This window comes from Salvelinus alpinus, chromosome 35 (genome assembly GCF_045679555.1).
Source record: "Salvelinus alpinus chromosome 35, SLU_Salpinus.1, whole genome shotgun sequence".
Taxonomy (NCBI): Eukaryota; Metazoa; Chordata; class Actinopteri; order Salmoniformes; family Salmonidae; genus Salvelinus; species Salvelinus alpinus.
The window spans coordinates 11,365,101-11,383,257 of NC_092120.1; the positions used below are offsets into that span (position 1 = coordinate 11,365,101).

At 43.1% G+C, this 18,157-nt stretch overlaps 1 protein-coding gene across 4 annotated transcripts in view; it reads right to left on the bottom strand.

Annotated features, from left to right (window-relative positions):
* bbs9 (Bardet-Biedl syndrome 9) overlaps positions 1-18,157 on the bottom strand; it is a 196,148-nt gene that overhangs the window by 115,241 nt on the left and 62,750 nt on the right. For all 4 annotated transcript variants that reach the window (XM_071383600.1, XM_071383601.1, XM_071383598.1 and 1 more), the window contains 4 exons: positions 16,036-16,176; positions 15,169-15,264; positions 14,893-15,065; positions 14,622-14,774 (listed from right to left, as the gene is read on the bottom strand). In XM_071383600.1, the coding sequence (XP_071239701.1) occupies positions 14,622-14,774; positions 14,893-15,065; positions 15,169-15,264; positions 16,036-16,176 (563 nt within the window). The remainder of the gene's footprint in view (positions 1-14,621; positions 14,775-14,892; positions 15,066-15,168; positions 15,265-16,035; positions 16,177-18,157) is intronic.

An 18,157-nucleotide genomic window follows, 5' to 3' on the forward strand; every position in this document is an offset into this window, starting at 1 on the left:
ACAACCTAAAACTTCTTAACTGGGAATATTGAAAACTCATGTTAAAAGGAACCACCAGCTTTTAATGTTCTCATGTTCTGAGCAAGGAACTTAAACGTTAGCTTTTTTACATGGCAAACATTGCACTTTTACTTTCTTCTCCAACACTTTGTTTTTGCATTATTTAAACCAAATTTAACATGTTTCATTATTTATTTGAGACTAAATTGATTTTATTGATGTATTATATTAATTTAAAATAAAAGTGTTCATTCAGTATTGTTGTAATTGTCATTATTACAAATATACATAAAAAATATCTGCAGATTAATCGGTATCGGCTTTTTTTGGTCCTCCAATAATTGGTATTGGCGTAGAAAAATCATAATCGGTCGACCTCTAATACATACACACGTATACATACACACGTATACATACAGAAGTATACATTTACGTACATACATACTAGAGGTCGACCGATTAATCGGAATGACCGATTAATCGGAATGGCCGATTAATTAGGGCCGATTTCAAGTTTTCATAACAATCGGAATTTTTGGGCGCCGTTTTTTTACACCTTTATTTAATCTTTATTTAAGGCAAGGCAAGTCAGTTAAGAACACATTCTTATTTTCAATGACGGCCTAGGAACGTTCTGCCTCGGGGCAGAACGACAGATTTTTAACCTTGTCAGCTCGGGGGATCTTGCAGCCTTACAGTTAACTAGTCCAATGCTCTAACACCTGATTACATTGCACTCCACGAGGAGCCTGCCTGTTACGCGAATGCAGTAAGCTAAGGTAAGTTGCTAGCTAGTATTAAACTTATCTTATAAAAAACAATTAATCAATGACTGTCATTGCGCCAATGTGTACTTATCCATAAACATCAATGCCTTTCTTAAAATCAATATACAAGTATATATTTTTAAACCTGCATATTTAGCTAAAAGAAATCCAGGTTAGCAGGCAATATTAACCAGGTGAAATTGTGTCATTTCTCTTGCGTTCATAGCACGCAGAGTCAGGGTATATGCAACAGTTTGGGCCGCCTGGCTCTTTGCGAACTAATTTGCCAGAATTTTACGTAATTATGACATAACATTGAAGGTTGTGCAATGTAACAGGAATATTTAGACTCATGGATGCCACCCGTTAGATAAAATACGGAACGGAATAAACGTTTTGTTTTCGAGGTGATAGTTTCCGGATTAGTCAAAGGTATATGGTTTAGAGAGAAATAGTCGACGCGTTATGATTCCTGTAATAACTTGCGGCTGAACTTGAAAGGGGTTCCTTCGTTATTTTACCGTTCATGTCTTCCATAGAGAATGTCTTGATCTACTTCAAATAAGGTCTGTGTTTCGCGGAGGAGCAGACTGACAGGGGACCATGCAGACAAGCTCTGCTTTCTGCACTACAACCTAAAACTTCTTAACTGGGAATATTGAAGACCCATGAAAGCTGGTGGTTCGTTTTAACATATGTTCTCATGTTATTTGAGACTAAATTGATTTTATTTATGTATTATATTAAGTTAAAATAAAAGTGTTCATTGTTCATTCAGTATTGTTGCAATTGTCATTATTACAAAAATGTGTGTGTGTGTATGATATATTTATTTATTTATTTAAATCGTCCGATTAACCGGTATCGGCTTTTTTTGTCCTCCAATAATCGGTATCGGTGTTGAAAAATCATAAATCGGTCGACCTCTAATACATACATACATATATATACACACATATACGTACATACACACACACACACACACACACACATACATATATATATACATAAAGCAGAAATAGACATTTACAGTCGCCTTGGGAGACAGGGGGAGGCTAATTCAGGGAAACACTAGGATGCCAATGGTAGAGAGCGAAAGGAAGGGAAGGGGCAAGGGAGGGAGTGTGAGGACTAGTCAGAAGAGAGAGAGACATGAAAGTAAGTAAAATACCCCCTCAAATATTCACAGTCCACACACACAAACCTCCCAAGGGGTCACAGAGGAAGCCATACATTTGAAGCAGTCCAGATTAGTGACCCGAGTACCCAGTCTACCTTTGGCAGACACGCACGCACGAACGAACATATACACACACTAATACAAGCCAGCCATTACACGGAAATTAGGGCCTTGGTCCTGGTCCCAGTGTAAAGGACAATAATTGTGAGGTTTTGAAGAGGTCTGGCAAATAGAGACCTGTAGCAGGACAACAAACACTACAAGAAGCATGATGCTAAAAATGCGAATGAAATGTCAAAGTAAGAAATGCTAATGCTACCATAATGCTAACGAGGCTAATGATCATCTTCAGTAAAATGACTTAACATTCCCCTCCTCCCTTTCTAATGCTAATCCCGAGGAACGCCACAGTGAGGGCATTGTCCTGCTACCTCTCCCCTCCCAACACACACATATAACCATACACCACACACACTGAAATTCATACGCATGCTCACAGACGCACCCGCACACAGCCCTCGGCCATGTCTCGACATCCCTCAAACAGAGCACTATTTGCCCTTTTGCTTTTCTCTCAATGGTCTCCTTTGAACAGGCCACACTGAGTAAACAGAAAAAAGCAAATGAAGGAGAGAAAAAAAAACGAGGGGAACTCTGGGAATTTACTTCAACAAGATAAATATCCTAGCCGTGGCGTCGCGACACACACACGCCTTCTCCCTCTGATTACAGAGTAAATATGTGTAATCTTATAAAACGGGCATTGTCTGCGTGGCGGAAGCGGTAGACACACTGCAAAGAGAGAGCAGGGGCAGAACATGTTGACTTTGGAGAAAGCGCTATTGGAGAAGTGATCAGTCATAGAGACACACACAAGTATGCATACACACATATATACACACATATATACACACATATATACACACATATATACACACATATATACACAAGCAAACATACGCACAGAAGCATGCACAAAAATGCAAAGGCACATACTGCATTCTTGAAGGAATACCTAGGATAGGATAAAGTAATCCTTCTAACCCCCCCCCCCCCCCCCCCCTTAAAAGAGTTAGATGCACTATTGTAAAGTGGTTGTTCCACTGGATATCATAAGGTGAATGCACCAACTTGTAAGTCGCTCTGGATAAGAGCGTCTGCTAAATGACTTAAATGTAAATGTAAAATGCACTGTACACACACGTTGCGATAGCAGTTAAGCCTATATCCTCAACAAATATGATTCAAATCATCACTCATTAAAAAATACTATGTAGTACATTTCCACCATTGGCCATAAGCCTGTTGGAATGCTGTGTGTGTGTGTGTGTGTGTCTGGGCTCATGAAACAGACACACCCATTAATTTCATGCACTGGGGCCAAAGAAGGTAAATCAATAGAATTATCAACATGCAGTGTCGCGTGAACCAGGCTGCTGCAGCCCACGTACGTAGCAATCTTTACAGACCACAGGGTTAGACTAACATTTACACACACACACAAAGTGATCAGCATCCAAAATCATAACCATACATGTTAAGCAATGGAATTCTCTCGTAGTCAGTACAGGACAGCAATAGTGAGTTCCTCTGGTCCGAGTAGATAAAAACCCAGGCAGGGCATGTTTGTTGCTGTTTCTTTGTCCTCTGCCACTGTCTCCCTCTCTGCTGTCTACAACAGGTTTCCCTAAGCTGGAGGACGGAGCCAGAGACAGATAGGGACTGTGTGTGTGTGTGTGTGTGTATATACACACACACACACACACACACAGTTGAAGTAGGAAGTTTACATACACCTTAGTCTAATACAAACTCAGCTTTTCACAATTCCTGACATTTAATCCTAGTAAAAATTCCCTGTCTTAGGTCATTTAGGATCACCACTTTTATTTTAAGAAAGTGAAATGTCAGAATAATAGTAGAGAATGATTTATTTCAGCTTTTATTTCTTTCATCACATTCCCAGTGGGTCAGAAGTTTACATACACTCAATTAGTATTTGGTAGCATTGCCTTTAAATTGTTTAACTTGGGTCAAACGTTTCAGGTAGCCTTCCACAAGCTTCCCACAATAAGTTGGGTGAATTTTGGCCCATTCCTCCTGACAGAGCTGGTGTAACTGAGTCAGGTTTGTAGGCCTCCTTGCTCACAAACGGTTTTTCAGTTCTGCCCACACATTTTCTATGGGATTGAGGTCAGGGCTTTGTGATGGCCACTCCAATACCTTGACTTTGTTGTCCTGAAGCCATTTTACTTTGGAAGTATGCTTGGGGTCATTGTCCATTTGGAAGACCCATTTGCGGCCAAGCTTTAACTTCCTGACTGATGTCTTGAGATGTTGCTTCAATATGTCCACATCATTTTCCTCCTCATGATGCCATCTATTTTGTGAAGTGCACCAGTCCCTCCTGCAATAAAGCTCCCCCACAACATGATGCTGCCACCCCTGTGCTTCACGGTTGGGATAGTGTTCTTCGGCTTGCAAGCATCCCCCTTTTTCCTCCAAACATAACGATGGTCATTATGGCCAAAGAGTTCTATTTTTGTTTCATCAGACCAGAGGACATTTCTCCAAAAAGTACGATCTACAAAACAAATCAAATTTGATTTGTCACATACACATGGTTAGCAGATGTTAATGCGAGTGTAGCGAAATGCTTGTGCTTCTAGTTCCGACAATGCAGTAATAACCAACGAGTAATCTAACATATCAATTCCACAACTACTACCTTATACACACAAGTGTAAAGGGATAAAGAATATGTACATAAAGATATATGAATGAGTGATGGTACAGAACGGCATAGGCAAGATGCAGTAGATGGTATCAAATACAGTATATACATATGAGATGAGTAATGTAGGGTATGTAAACATAAGTGGCATAGTTTAAAGTGGCTAGTGATACATGTATTCCATAAAGATGGCAAGATGCAGTAGATGATATAACACGTTTAAATGTTTTACTCACGTCGGCTGCAGTGAAGGAGAGTCCGCAGGTTTTGGTAGCGGGCTGTGTCAGTGGCACTGTATTGTCCTCAAAGCGAGCAAAGAAGTTATTTAGTCTGTCTGGGAGCAAGACATCCTGGTCCGCGACGGAGCTGGTTTTCTTTTTGTAGTCCGTAATTGACTGTAGATCCTGCCACGTACCTCTCGTGTCTGAGCCGTTGAATTGCAACTCTACTTTTTCTCTATACTGACGCTTAGCTTGTTTGATTGCCTTGCGGAGGGAATAGCTACACTGTTTGTATTCGGTCATGTTTCCGGTCACCTTGCCCTGATTAAAAGCAGTGGTTCGCGCTTTCAGTTCCGCGCGAATGCTGCCATCAATCCACGGTTTCTGGTTTGGGAATGTTTTAATAGTTGCTGTGGGTACGACATCGCCGATTCACTTCCTAATGAACTCGCTCACCATGTGAAGTTGCAAACCGTAGTCTGGCTTTTTTATGGCGGTTTTGGAGCAGTGGTTCTTCCTTGCTGAGCGGCCTTTCAGGTTATGTCGATATAGGACTCTTTTTACTGTGGATATAGATACTTTTGTACCTGTTGCTCCAGCATCTTCACAAGGTCCTTTGCTGTTGTTCTGGAATTGATTTGCACTTTTCACACCATAGTACGTTCATCTCTATGAGACAGAACGAGTCTCCTTCCAGAGCGGTATGACGGCTGCGTGGTCCCATTGGTGTTTATACTTACTTACTATTGTTTGTACAGATAAACATGGTACCTTCAAGCATTTGGAAATTGCTCCCAAGGATGAACCAGACTTGTGGAGGTCTACAATTTCTTTTCTGAGGTCTTGGCTGATTTCTTTTGATTTTCTCATGATGTCTAGCAAAGAGGCACTGAATTTGAAGGTAGGCCTTGAAATACATCCACAGGCACACCTCCAATTGACTAGAAGAAGCTTCTAAAGCCATGACATTATTTTCTGGAATTTTCCAAGCTGTTTAAAGGCACAGTCAACTTAGTGTATGTACATTTCTGACCCAATGGAATTGTGATACAGTGAATTATAAGTGAAATAATGTGTCTGTAAACAATTGTTGGAAAAATGACTTGTGTCATGCACAAAGCAGATGTCCTAAACGACTTACCAAAACAATAGTTTGTTAACAAGAAATTTGTGGAGTGGTTGAAAAACAAGTTTTAATGACTCCAACCTAAGTGTATGTAAACTTCCGACTTCAACTGTATGTATGTATGTATGTATGTATGTATGTATGTATGTATGTATGTATGTATCTCTCAAGAGAAGAGATGGAGAATGCTGCTAGCCACTGGCACTGTGTGTGTGTGTGTGTGTGTGTGTGTGTGTGTGTGTGTGTGTGTGTGTGTGTGTGTGTGTGTGTGTCTCCCAGGAGAGAGGAAGGTGGTGTGGGTTCACATACTGTACTGAAGCGCTTCGCTTTCATAACATCACCCATAATCTATTGCGTTCCCTTAGGAAGTCAGTGAGGACTGTCGTGATGGAGCTAACAGGTACACAGGTGAATGAGGTAAGCCAACGAGGTAAATGATGTACAGCTTTAACACAAGCGGTCTGTTGATACATATGTACACGGATTCATTTGGTAAATCAGCTGTCTGAAAAACTCTATACACACAGTTCAAATGTTTGATTACGCACGTAGACACGCATACACACAATCTGCTGAAGACTATCCAGCAGTATATATTTTCAGAAACAGTCATTAACCCGTTCCCCAAGTATCTCTGGTCCTGCCATTGAATTCCCAGAATCAAGAGGAGAGGGCCGTGACACGGAAAGCTGAGTGCTAGCTGAGCGAGAGAAAACACTGCTGGTGCCAACACTGTGTGTGCGCGCCAGAGGTTTATTCTACTTCAGTGTTACACTTCAGTGTTAATATATGACTCAAATATAACACTTATGATATGGTAACAAAAATATATAATTGAATGAAAACAGTGCATAGTGAGAGTGAGCGAAGTGTGACTAGAGGACAAGGGCCTCCTAGAGATCAGGGGGTTTAGTGGCGCCTGAAGCCCAGCTCTGTAGGACAGACATCAGGGTGAGACATCCCCAAAAGACCCCAATAACGAGCCTCTGTGGGCCCGGGGCTAATGAGCACCTGTGATGGAGGCGAGGGTGTGTGTGTATGCTTGTGCGTCCGTCCGTGCGTGCTTGCCGGTGCACAGGAGTGTGTGTGAGTGCTTCTCACTTTAATTACGCCGTGTGAATAATCCCGTTAGCTGGTGGCTAACCTCAGAGGCTAATAACAAAGGACCAGTGGGAGAAGGCATGCTCCATTACAGTGTGGAATCCCCTCTCCACTCAGGCCGCTAAGAGCCACTCAGCAGACACAATGAGATTAGGGTTCTAAACCTGTGGAACACAGAGGAACACTGGGCCTGTGGCATGTGCTAAGCCCTCCCTCGCTGAGAGGAGAAATGACATTCTTTAGCCGGAGAGGAAAAACACACTAGGGGATAATGACATAGATGTAGAGTGGACAGAATGAACTGGGAAAATGGCCCAGTTTAGTTTAAGTGCAGGGAAAATTACTTTGGGATAAGAAATCAAAAGCATAGAACGTACTGGAGAAATGATAGCCGTTGATCGTAGGGAAGTGTAGGGAACCTGGATAAATTCCATTTTGTCATTAAAGCACATGGAAATGACTCTGGGCTAATGGCATACTGTAGAACTAGACTGTATAGAATAGACTGGAAATGACACATTCCTTGATTAATAAAGCCCAGGGGGAAAGACAATGGACTATTCTCTATTGGACTAATCTCTACGACACTTAGTGGGCCAGCCAATATGGCTAGCTAATTTACTGGCTGCTGTGTTCTAAGCAACAGAGTAGAATGCGATGTGGTAAGCAACAAGGGACTGAACATTCTAAAATATCCAGACAGCCCCAAGAAAGCTGTTCAACTGGCTATCCTGCTATGTAGTTCTGTATGGCAATGTCCATCTATGTTCTAACAGGTTTTACATAGTCACATGCAATGGCACAATGAAACAGATTGAATTGAAAACACTAGAACTGGATTGACTGACACGCCTTTGATTTCATCTCATGTGGTCATGAAGGAAAGGAGAAGAGGACAGGGGTGGGTGGCTCGCTCTCCCTCACCAGTAATAGACCCAGACACATTTGTGATAAAAGTCCACCACACCCAGGGGAGTCCCACAGACAGAAGCATTACAAGTAGGTACAGTACTGTACACCCCAGACCTCCTCTAACCCCCATCTCTATCTGCCTTTGGGCAAACACCTGGGCCTTCTCCATGGGAACAGGGAAGGAGGGTGGTGTGTGTGTGTGAGGGGATTGTGCAGACTGGCAGAGATGGGCTTTGCTGTGGCTCCTCTCAGGGATTTGACATTCTTAGATAAAGCACCCCAGTCCCACGCCTTCTCCTCTCTCCCTCCTGCTGTGTATGGCCTGAGGGGGCAGGAGACGACGCACACAAACACGCACGCACCCCTAATCGGTGTCCCAAATGGAACTTTATTCATTATGTAGTGCACTAAATAGGGAATAGGGTGCCATCTAGGACGTAACCTAGTCTGTGTGGCATCCACTCTTTTACATCATAGATATTTCTCTGAGTATCTGGTCACAGACACCACTTAAGATACTAAACAGTGCCTTCTCTAGACTGGGTGTAAGCAAACAAAAGCCTTTTTCATGATGACATTCTTCTGACCCAAGAGGTACAGGAAGTGACACAGTATTTAATGCCAGAGGCTGATCTCTGTCTGGCCATGATCCATGAGGAATTAGCCCCAAAAGACTAGGTTTCAAATATCTATGATGTAAAAGAGTGGATGCCACACAGACTAGGTTACATCCTAAATGGCACTGCTCTATGTATGCATACAGTACAGAGGTGTGGGTCTCCATGACCATTGATATTGCCATCTCTTTCTATACTTTTTTTAACAATGATTTAAATAATATATCAATGTATTGTACATAGAAAGGTATTTATTTATGGGCCTTGCAACGAAAATGTTAAATCCTACAGGAGTACCCTGATATGCCCATCTTCAGACATTTTTACGAGATGACCATAAGAATGATCTCCCAGCAGTAACAAGACTATCTCCACACAACACTGGTTTCCATATGACATCACATTTATAAAGACAGGCTTTTCCAGAGGCTTGACTGTGTCACACACACACTCCTCTATATCAATCACTCTATCTGTCCCCCACACATGCCTATATGTCAGTCAGCTATATGAAAGACAGTCATTCATTGATATGGTAGACATTCATAGAGGGCGGCCCCAGTGACTCCTAAATGTGCATGATGGGTAGGCTGTCTGTTCATTTATCCTGTGTCTGTGTGTTCGAAGGCCAGTTTGAAATGCAGTCTCTCAGGTGCGGTCTGTGTTTGCGTAGCAGATGAAAGGTCAGGGGGACCTGAGGGAGTTCCTCTGTTTCTCCTTTTTTTCCTGACCCCGGGGTATTTTACTGAGGAAACACACATTTACACAATTCAAATGGACACACACACAGCGCTCAGAGAGAGCCCCAGCCATTAATCGCGAGGGCCTCACGTACACAGTGGGATCTGTGTTAAGCCGTGTTTAGCGCTCCATTTGGGCACAGATAAATCAGCCGCTGTCTGAGAGAAGCCTCCATTACTGGAACGAGAGGCCCCCGAGCGGACTGTCAGTCAAAACTAAAGCGTCCCACCTCCTGCTTTTGAACTGCTAATTACAGAGAGCCTCTGCTCAACTCAAACTCAGCTCCCAGACAGCTAGTGCCCCGGCCCGCTAGGATAGCGCGATAACGCTAACACGGTGGCCATTTTACCTGAGATAAACACTGGGCAAATATTTATATTTATTGAAACGTCTTGCCGGGCTTTCCCCCTCACTCATCCCACCCTCCTTCCCCTCTGCATCCCCCCACCCAGAAACGTCTTTCCTGGTCCCGAGTGACAGCAGTGTGCTTTCGCTCAGAGATCAACAGCAGAGGAGAAAAACAGGAATGCTAAGGCTAGGCTAAGATAGCACTCTGGCTAACCTCTCCATACCTGCCACAGATTAATCAAACAGAGAGTTAAAGGGTGAGCCAGGCTGAACTATAAACCATTGGGCCAGGATGAGTAACGTTTTTTTAAAGTAGTGAGAATAAAAAGTGGAGGAAACAGACACCTCTGGCCAGCTCACATACACATTATAGAGCAGGCCACATCTGGCCTTCATGAATAAAATATAGGAGGAAGAGATGAGGAAATAATGAACAAAGGAAATATTATCCTCCTCTATATGAATGTACACGAGACCAGAAAAATCACACAGGCCTCTCACAGTATCTCTCTGTTCTCTCAATGACAAACAACATGCATTAATGAGGGCAAGTCTCCTAACCGACAGCCCAGCCTGACCACAGATAAGATGCATAATATTTACCAATCTGACATTCGATGATGCTGCACTTAGTTCATCCAAAGTACACATGCACCTCATTTACCACTTGCTGAGTCTCTGGGTCCACAGACTACTTTCTTGGTATCCATAATATTAGGCAAAATTGTCATTTGAGTGTACTATCCCTGACTAAGCACAATAAGACATGTACTGTAGCTAAAAACAACTTTTAACCCCCGTCATTTACAATCACATTTGGCATGCCAAAAGATGAAGACTCATGACTGACAACCCCTGTCGTAACTAAAGCGCTGAGTTTGTGAGAACCACCATAGCTCACAGACCTTCAGAAGGGCTATATAACCCATACCCACCCAGAGATATGAATAATTTATTTGACGCGTGCATCACTCTTCCTAGTAGACCGTCGATAGCGTCCATTATTGGGTGCGTGTATACATTACAGCACGTATAAAGTGTCAGAAACTTCCCGAATCAACGGTGGGTGGCAGGCACTGGCGGGAAGCGGGACTGACTGACACCGGAGCACATTAGACAGACTAGAGAGTAATACTGTATAGAGAGAATCACTCCAGGCTCTAGTAATGCTAAGGGACTGGCAGCAGCGCTGAGACAGCATCAACTAGCATTAGCGAAACAAAGAGACACCGATATATTAATAGCATTAGCTGGCACTGGGACATGCAGTGCATTTAGACAGATATCTGCCACGAACAACATTGTCAAAACGACATACTTTAGAAACAAAAATGTATGCAATTAATACAATGACTTACATTGCTAAAATATATTACACAGGTTTTTAATACATATTATAGTTAGGGGATGGGCCTGGTTATTTTAATATCTGAACGGTTGTTAGTATTCGAATACTTGCGAGAGTATTCATACAAAAATAAATAATACTCATAGGCCAATTTGAACAATAAAAGGCTTTGTCTAAATGAAATGAAATGATCCATGCTACACACAATGATATGCCATGACATTTGAAATACTTAATTCAATAAAACACAAAACTTCTAAAATGTAGTTTTTATGGCGTGCGCTCCGTAAAAAAGACATAGGCCTGCTGTAGAAGCATATACGGGTTTCACACGTTTGTTATTATTGTTGCCCAATAAAAGTGGCACAGTCTACAGTCAACTCCATGTGTAGCAAGCGAGCAACGTGAGAGATCTCTAATCAATGCCAGATGGAATTAAAATTATGGAATTAAGTTAGTTAAATGAGAAGGACCAATCTGCATGTAGTTGTTGTACCTAAGGACAGAAAGCCCAGTAAAATCTCCTCAATTAGTCTAGGTAGCGAGCTACCTAGCTGGCTAACATAGCTAGCTTCTTAACATCAATTTGATGCAGTCAAGACAGGCACTACCAGATGGAACAATAGATAAGCTATGGCATCTAGAAGTTTGTCTAATTAGCACGAGTCTCTATGGCTACCCTTTCTTCCTCTCCCTACTGTGTCAAACTCACCGGGAAGAGCGGCACCTATCCTCCCAAGTCGCACAGGCTGCGTAGTAAGCAAGTTCGCAAGTTTAATAAAAACTATTTTAGAACATGTATTTCGACTATCCGAATATCACCCAAAAAACGTTCATTACATTATTTGAATAGTGAAATTATTTAAGAGTACCCATCCCTATTCAAAATTAACTAAATGTAGCCTATTAATAGCTGGATATAGAGAAGAAACAACATGTCAACCTAAAGGGCCTGCATGACCCCCAATGAATTTAAAAACTACACCAGTAGAAATTCAGTTCAGGACAGTAGATTTTTGGCCACCTTGCCCAAATCGGGCCAGTGAGAAAAAAAAGTGAACGTTGGACCCTTCACCGGCAACAAAACTTGAACACTGATCCCAGTTTGTAAGGTAAGTGTCCCTTTAAAACTGTACCCGTTTTGTACCAGTTTTGAACCTCAGGGTGAGGGTATGAGTACACCTCGTAGTGGACCTTATGGGGAGTGGATCTACAGTGTGAGCTCTGCATGGTTCTACTCAGATAAGAGTAATGGTTAAGTACTGACACATTAAATATCTAATGATGTCATGATGTCACCCACTCCCAGAGCCATAAGAGAGCTAATGAACAGCGTTAAAGAGTGCCTCACCAAACGAGCGCCTACTGTAAACAGTGACGGCAAGGGACCATCACTTTTCAACGTCAGACAGTCTACACCACTCAAAAAGCACACTCACAAAGAACTAATACAGTAATCCACACACAGTTGGAACTCATCACCCGACACATCATCACACACACACACACACATCATCACACACTCACAATGGGAACTTCAAATCAAGGCAAACACACACACACACACACAGTATAATGACACCACAAACACACTGTCCCACACTCCCAACACACACTCTGAACCATAGAGGTTTCTAATGAGGTTTCTTTGTTTAATCATCATTTAAAAAGGAAGGCTCCCCCCCCCACCCTCCACACACACACAGCAAGAGAGAGACAAAAACGCTCCCACATTCTTATTACAGCCCGTCTCCCGAGATAGTAAATAATGTCTAACCGGGCGATAAGACGAGCCTAGACAACAGATAGATGGGGGTGTATGTGTGTCTGTGTTTGTGCGCATGTATACACTACCGGTCAAAAGTTTTAGTACACCTACTCATTCAAGGGTTTTTCTTTATTTTTACTATTTTCTACATTGTAGAATAATAGTGAAGACATCAAAACTATGAAATAACACATATGGAATCACATATTAACCAAAAGTGTTAAACAAATCAAAATATTCTTTCTGATGCAGCACTCCATCACTCTCCATCTTGGTAAAATAGCCCTTACACAGCCTGGAGGTGTGTTGGGTCATTGTCCTGTTGAAAAACAAATGAGCCCAAACCAGATGGGACGGTGTATCCCACTAAGCCCAAACCAGATGGGATGGCGTATCGCTGCAGAATGCTGTGGTAGCCATGCTGGTTAAGTGTGTCTTGAATTGTAAATAAATCACAGACAGTGTCACCAGCAAAGCACCCCCACACCATAACACCACCTCCTCCATGCTTTACGGTGGGAAATACACTTGCGGAGAACATCCGTTCACCTACTCTGCGTCTCACAAAGACACGGCGGTTGGAACCAAAAATCTCAAATTTGGACTCCAGACCAAAGGACACATTTCCACCAGTCAAATGTCCATTGCTCATGTTTCTTGGCCCAAGCAAGTCTCTTCTTATTATTGGTGTCCTTTAGTAGTGGTTTCTTTGCAGCAATTGGACCATGAAGGCCTGATTCACACAGTCTCCTCTGAACACTTGATGTTGAGATGTGTCTGTTACTTGAACTCTGTAAAGCATTTATTTGGGCTGCAATTTCTGAGGCTGGTAACTCTAATGAACTTATCCCCTGCAGCAGAGGTAACTCTGGGTCTTCCATTCCTGTGGTGGTCCTCATGAGAGCCAGTTTCATCATAGCGCTTGATGGCTTTTGCGAATGCACTTGACATTTTCCGTACTGACTGACCTTCATGTCTTAAAGTAATGATGGGACTGTCGTTTCTCTTCGCTTATTTGAGCTGTTCTTGTCATAATATGGACTTGGTCTTTTACCAAATAGGGCTATCTTCTGTATACCCACCCCTACATTGTCACAACACAACTGATTGGCTCAAACAGATTAAGAAGGAAAGAAATTCCACAAATGAAGTTAAGAAACCACACCTGTTAATTGAAATGCATTCCAGGTGACTACCTCATGAAGCTGGTTGAGAGAATGCCAAGTGTGCGCAAAGCTGTCATCAAGACAAAGGGTGGCTATTTGAAGAATCTCAAATATAGAATATATTTGATTTGTTTAACACTTTTTGGTTACTACATGATTCCATATGTGTTACTTCATACTTTTGATGTCTTCACTATTATTCTACAATGTATAGCAGAATGTCTGCTATAAGTATACCATAGGGTGGGAGCTAGCACCTCAGTAGTAGCAGGAAGTGCATAAATCTGCAGTGTAGGCCTATCACTCTGTAAATCAACACTAGTTCACTCATTACTCTGTGTGTGTGTGTGTGTGTGTGTGTGTGTGTGTGTGTGTGTGTGTGTGTGTGTGTGTGTGTGTGTGTGTGTGTGTGTGTGTGTGTGTGTGTGTGTGTGTGTGTGTGTGTGTGTGTAAATCACCATACGGTGTGAGGTAGGGAAAAATCAACACCTCACAAAAGAGAGGGAAGAAGGGAGGGGAGAGAGACTCTCATCATGTTTCTAAATGCTATGTGCATGCCTGAGTGTCCTGGTCTACTGTGTGTGTGTCTGACCTGGCGGTAGGTGCCCTCCATCAGTGTGTCTAGGTTCTGTAGGGGGGCGGGGGTCTTGTCTTTGAAGCGGGTCAGGAGACGGCGTTGGATGGCTCTGAACTGGACCGCCCGCTCTGACAGGAGGTCCTGGTACTTCTCTGCACTCACACGCAGCTACATGTACACACACGCACACACACACAATGTTTTTCTAATACTGCAGACAAAAGCTGTACCTAGAAACACAACACATGTATGTGTGTGTGACTGTGTGTCTGTGTTCATTACACACCTCAAAGTGGTGGTCGACAGTCTCAAAGTACTCAGCCAGAGGTATAGGGCCTGCAAAGCTGTTTCTGAAGTCTTTGACTCCCTGCTTGGCAAAGTGGCGGTCGAAGCGCTGCACCAGCTCCTTAACCACCAGCCAGATGTCCTCGAAACTCTCACTCTGGATACGGTAGCGCTCTGGAGAGGGTAGAAGGGAGGGGGGGAGAGAAAGGGAGAGGTAGAGAAAGCTCAACTCCACATCAACCAAGTGCTAGAGGATGCTGCGCGTGTGTGTACTCACGGGAGGTCTTGGAGGCCAGTACAGTGACTCTGGGCCCTGAGAGGAAGTGGAAGGCCAGAGCGTTTCCCTCCTTGTCCTCAGACTTTTCCAGAAAGTCTACAACACAGAGAGGGACATTTAGTGAGAACAATAGGAACTAGAGTTCATTGATTAAGAATACAGATATCTGATTATGGCACATAAATGAAAACGGTCCCCTGAAACACCACAATGACCCATTATTCACACACAGACTTAACGTTCTCACGGACCAGTACAGTGTGGACTCTAGTGGTGGGATGTCAGGCAGAGATATGGTATGGGTTCCCTACCACACACACTGTCTCTGAGGTTCTCAGGGACCAGTACAGTGGGGTCTCCAGTGGTGGGATGTCAGACAGAGATATGGCAGCTTATCTCTCCTCAGGACGCCAGCCAAGGTGAAGAGAGCACATCATATTGTTCTTTATCTGCCCACAGAGCCGTGCGCACGCACGCACACAATCTTCATGCATCTAATCTGGGACAGGGGTCCTGTGTGGTAGGAGACGCCATGCCCAGCTCCAGATAATGACTGATAGTCAGAGCTGCTTCCCAGGGCTGAGACCTGCTCACCAACAGCAGGTAGACTAGATTCCCACTAACACTATCAACAGCATCAATACATACCACTCACTCTCCATTCCAGGGCAAATACATGTCACTCACTGTCATGCAGTTGACACTATCGAAGACAAGCAGACTTAAAACTTAACCACTATCCTCACGGAACACCTCTCTCTCTCTATCCCTGGGTGTACAGGGAACCAGTGGAGAACAGGTCATGTAGATATCTATGGTACAAACCAGGTTCTGGGGTGACTCAGGTAGATCTCTATGGTCTGTTACCTGGGAAGACCTCGCTGAGGTTGACCGGTGGTTTGTTAGTATCCACGGTGATCTTGTACTTGGCGTTCTTGGAGGGGGCGGAGGGGCAGCAGACCAGACGGAGGGGCAGGGAGAACTTACACTGGGCCACCCTCGGGATGCCTGAGAGGATGACAGAGGAGAGAGAGGCTGAATGTGAGGAGGTGGTTTTGTGAAACATGCAGCTCACAGTGTGTGTGTGTTTGTGCGCGTGTCAATGTGCTTGTGTGGTTAAGACATGGCTGGTTAAGACACCATTACACCACCTCCTCCATGCTTTACGGTGGGAAATACACATACGGAGATCATCCATTCACCCACACCGCGTCTCACAAAGACATGGCGGTTGGAACCAAAAATCTCAAATTTGGACTCCAGAACAAAGGACACATTTCCACCAGTCAAATGTCCATTGCTCATGTTTCTTGGCCCAAGCAAGTCTCTTCTTATTATTGGTGTCCTTTAGTAGTGGTTTCTTAGCAGCAATTGGACCATGAAGGCCTGATTCACACCGTCTCCTCTGAACACTTGATGTTGAGATGTGTATGTTACTTGAACTCTGTAAAGCATTTATTTGGGCTGCAATTTCTGAGGCTGATAACTCTAATGAACTTATCCTCTGCAGCAGAGGTAACTCTGGGTCTTCCTTTCCTGTGGTTGTCCTCATGAGAGCCAGTTTCATCATAGCGCTTGATGTTTTTTGCGACTGCACTTGAAGAAACTTTCAAAGTTCTTGAAATTTTCCGTATTGACTGACCTTCATGTCTTAAAGTAATGATGGGCTGTCGTTCCTTTTTGCTTATTTAATTTGTTCTTGCCATAATATGGACTTGGTCTTTTACCAAATAGGGCTATCTTCTGTATACCCCCTACCTTGTCACAACACAACTGATAGGCTCAAACGCATTAAGAAGGAAAGAAATTCCACAAATGAGCTTTTAAGAAGGCACAACTGTTCATTGAAATGCATTCATGAAGCTAGTTGAGAGAATGCCAAGTGTGTGCAAAGCTGTCATCAAGGCAAAGTGTGGCTATTTGAAGAATCTCAAATATAAAATATATTTAGATTTGTTTAACACTTTTTTGGTTACTACATGATTCCATGTGTTATTTCATAGTTTTGATGTCTTACTATTATTCTACTATTATTCTAACAAAACTTTTGACTGGTAGTGTATGTCTTTGTGTTTATGTGCTTACAGTGTGTGTATGCCATTTAACCATGGATGTAGGGAGGAAATGCCATCTCCTTTTGGCTCCCCCAAGTGGGGGTTTGTGTGCTCTGATTGGCTCAAAGTCAAGTTGTTGGCCACTGACGAGCATCGCGAAGTAGAAACGGTAGGTTTGTTTCTACCTGGTCGGCACGCAGCAGGAACCACTTTTGATCTAGCAAGAGAAGGAACGACCTCCCACTGCGTTAAGTACCTATCGGCAGTCTATCGGAAGTGAGATTCTCGGTGTTTCATGCTTAAGAGGTGTTCGCTTCAAATATCACCCCCAAGGCAAACTACTTCTGATAGAAAATCCCCTTAAAACCACTTTCCCTTTAGTCATTTCCTCTTAAAACCCATCACATTCATGAATATGATTGAGATAATTTCATGCATATTCACTATGCTGAAGATAAATCGGATAGGTTCCATAGGTTCCATAAGCAGAAATCCAAGATGGCAGCATGTCAAGTCGTTGGTCTGTGACTAGTAGATTTGAACCTACTAATAACCTATTCATTTATGGTTGAGTAAATCCACAATGTCCTTGTTGTGTAGTGCAAACTATTTGGTTTTGCTGGTGTAAAGATCGCTGTTCTCCCTCAACTCAGATAAAATAAAAACACTATTTGCACTTCTTTATTTGAAGTTTACCAAAGTAATCCTATCTCTGGCTGGCCTGAGTTATTTCTTCAGCTTTCCCTCCGCGGAGTGTCTCGTCCAAGCTGCTCCTCCTCGCTCTCCGCCTGGCTGTCAGAGGCAGCTCAACAATCCCCAACCTGTTTTCTCAATGGACCCCCACACCCAGAATACACACACTCACATACATACACACTGTCCCTCTCTCCCCTTACCTTTCCTTGGCCTCTATTTCTTACATCTCTGAGAAAATG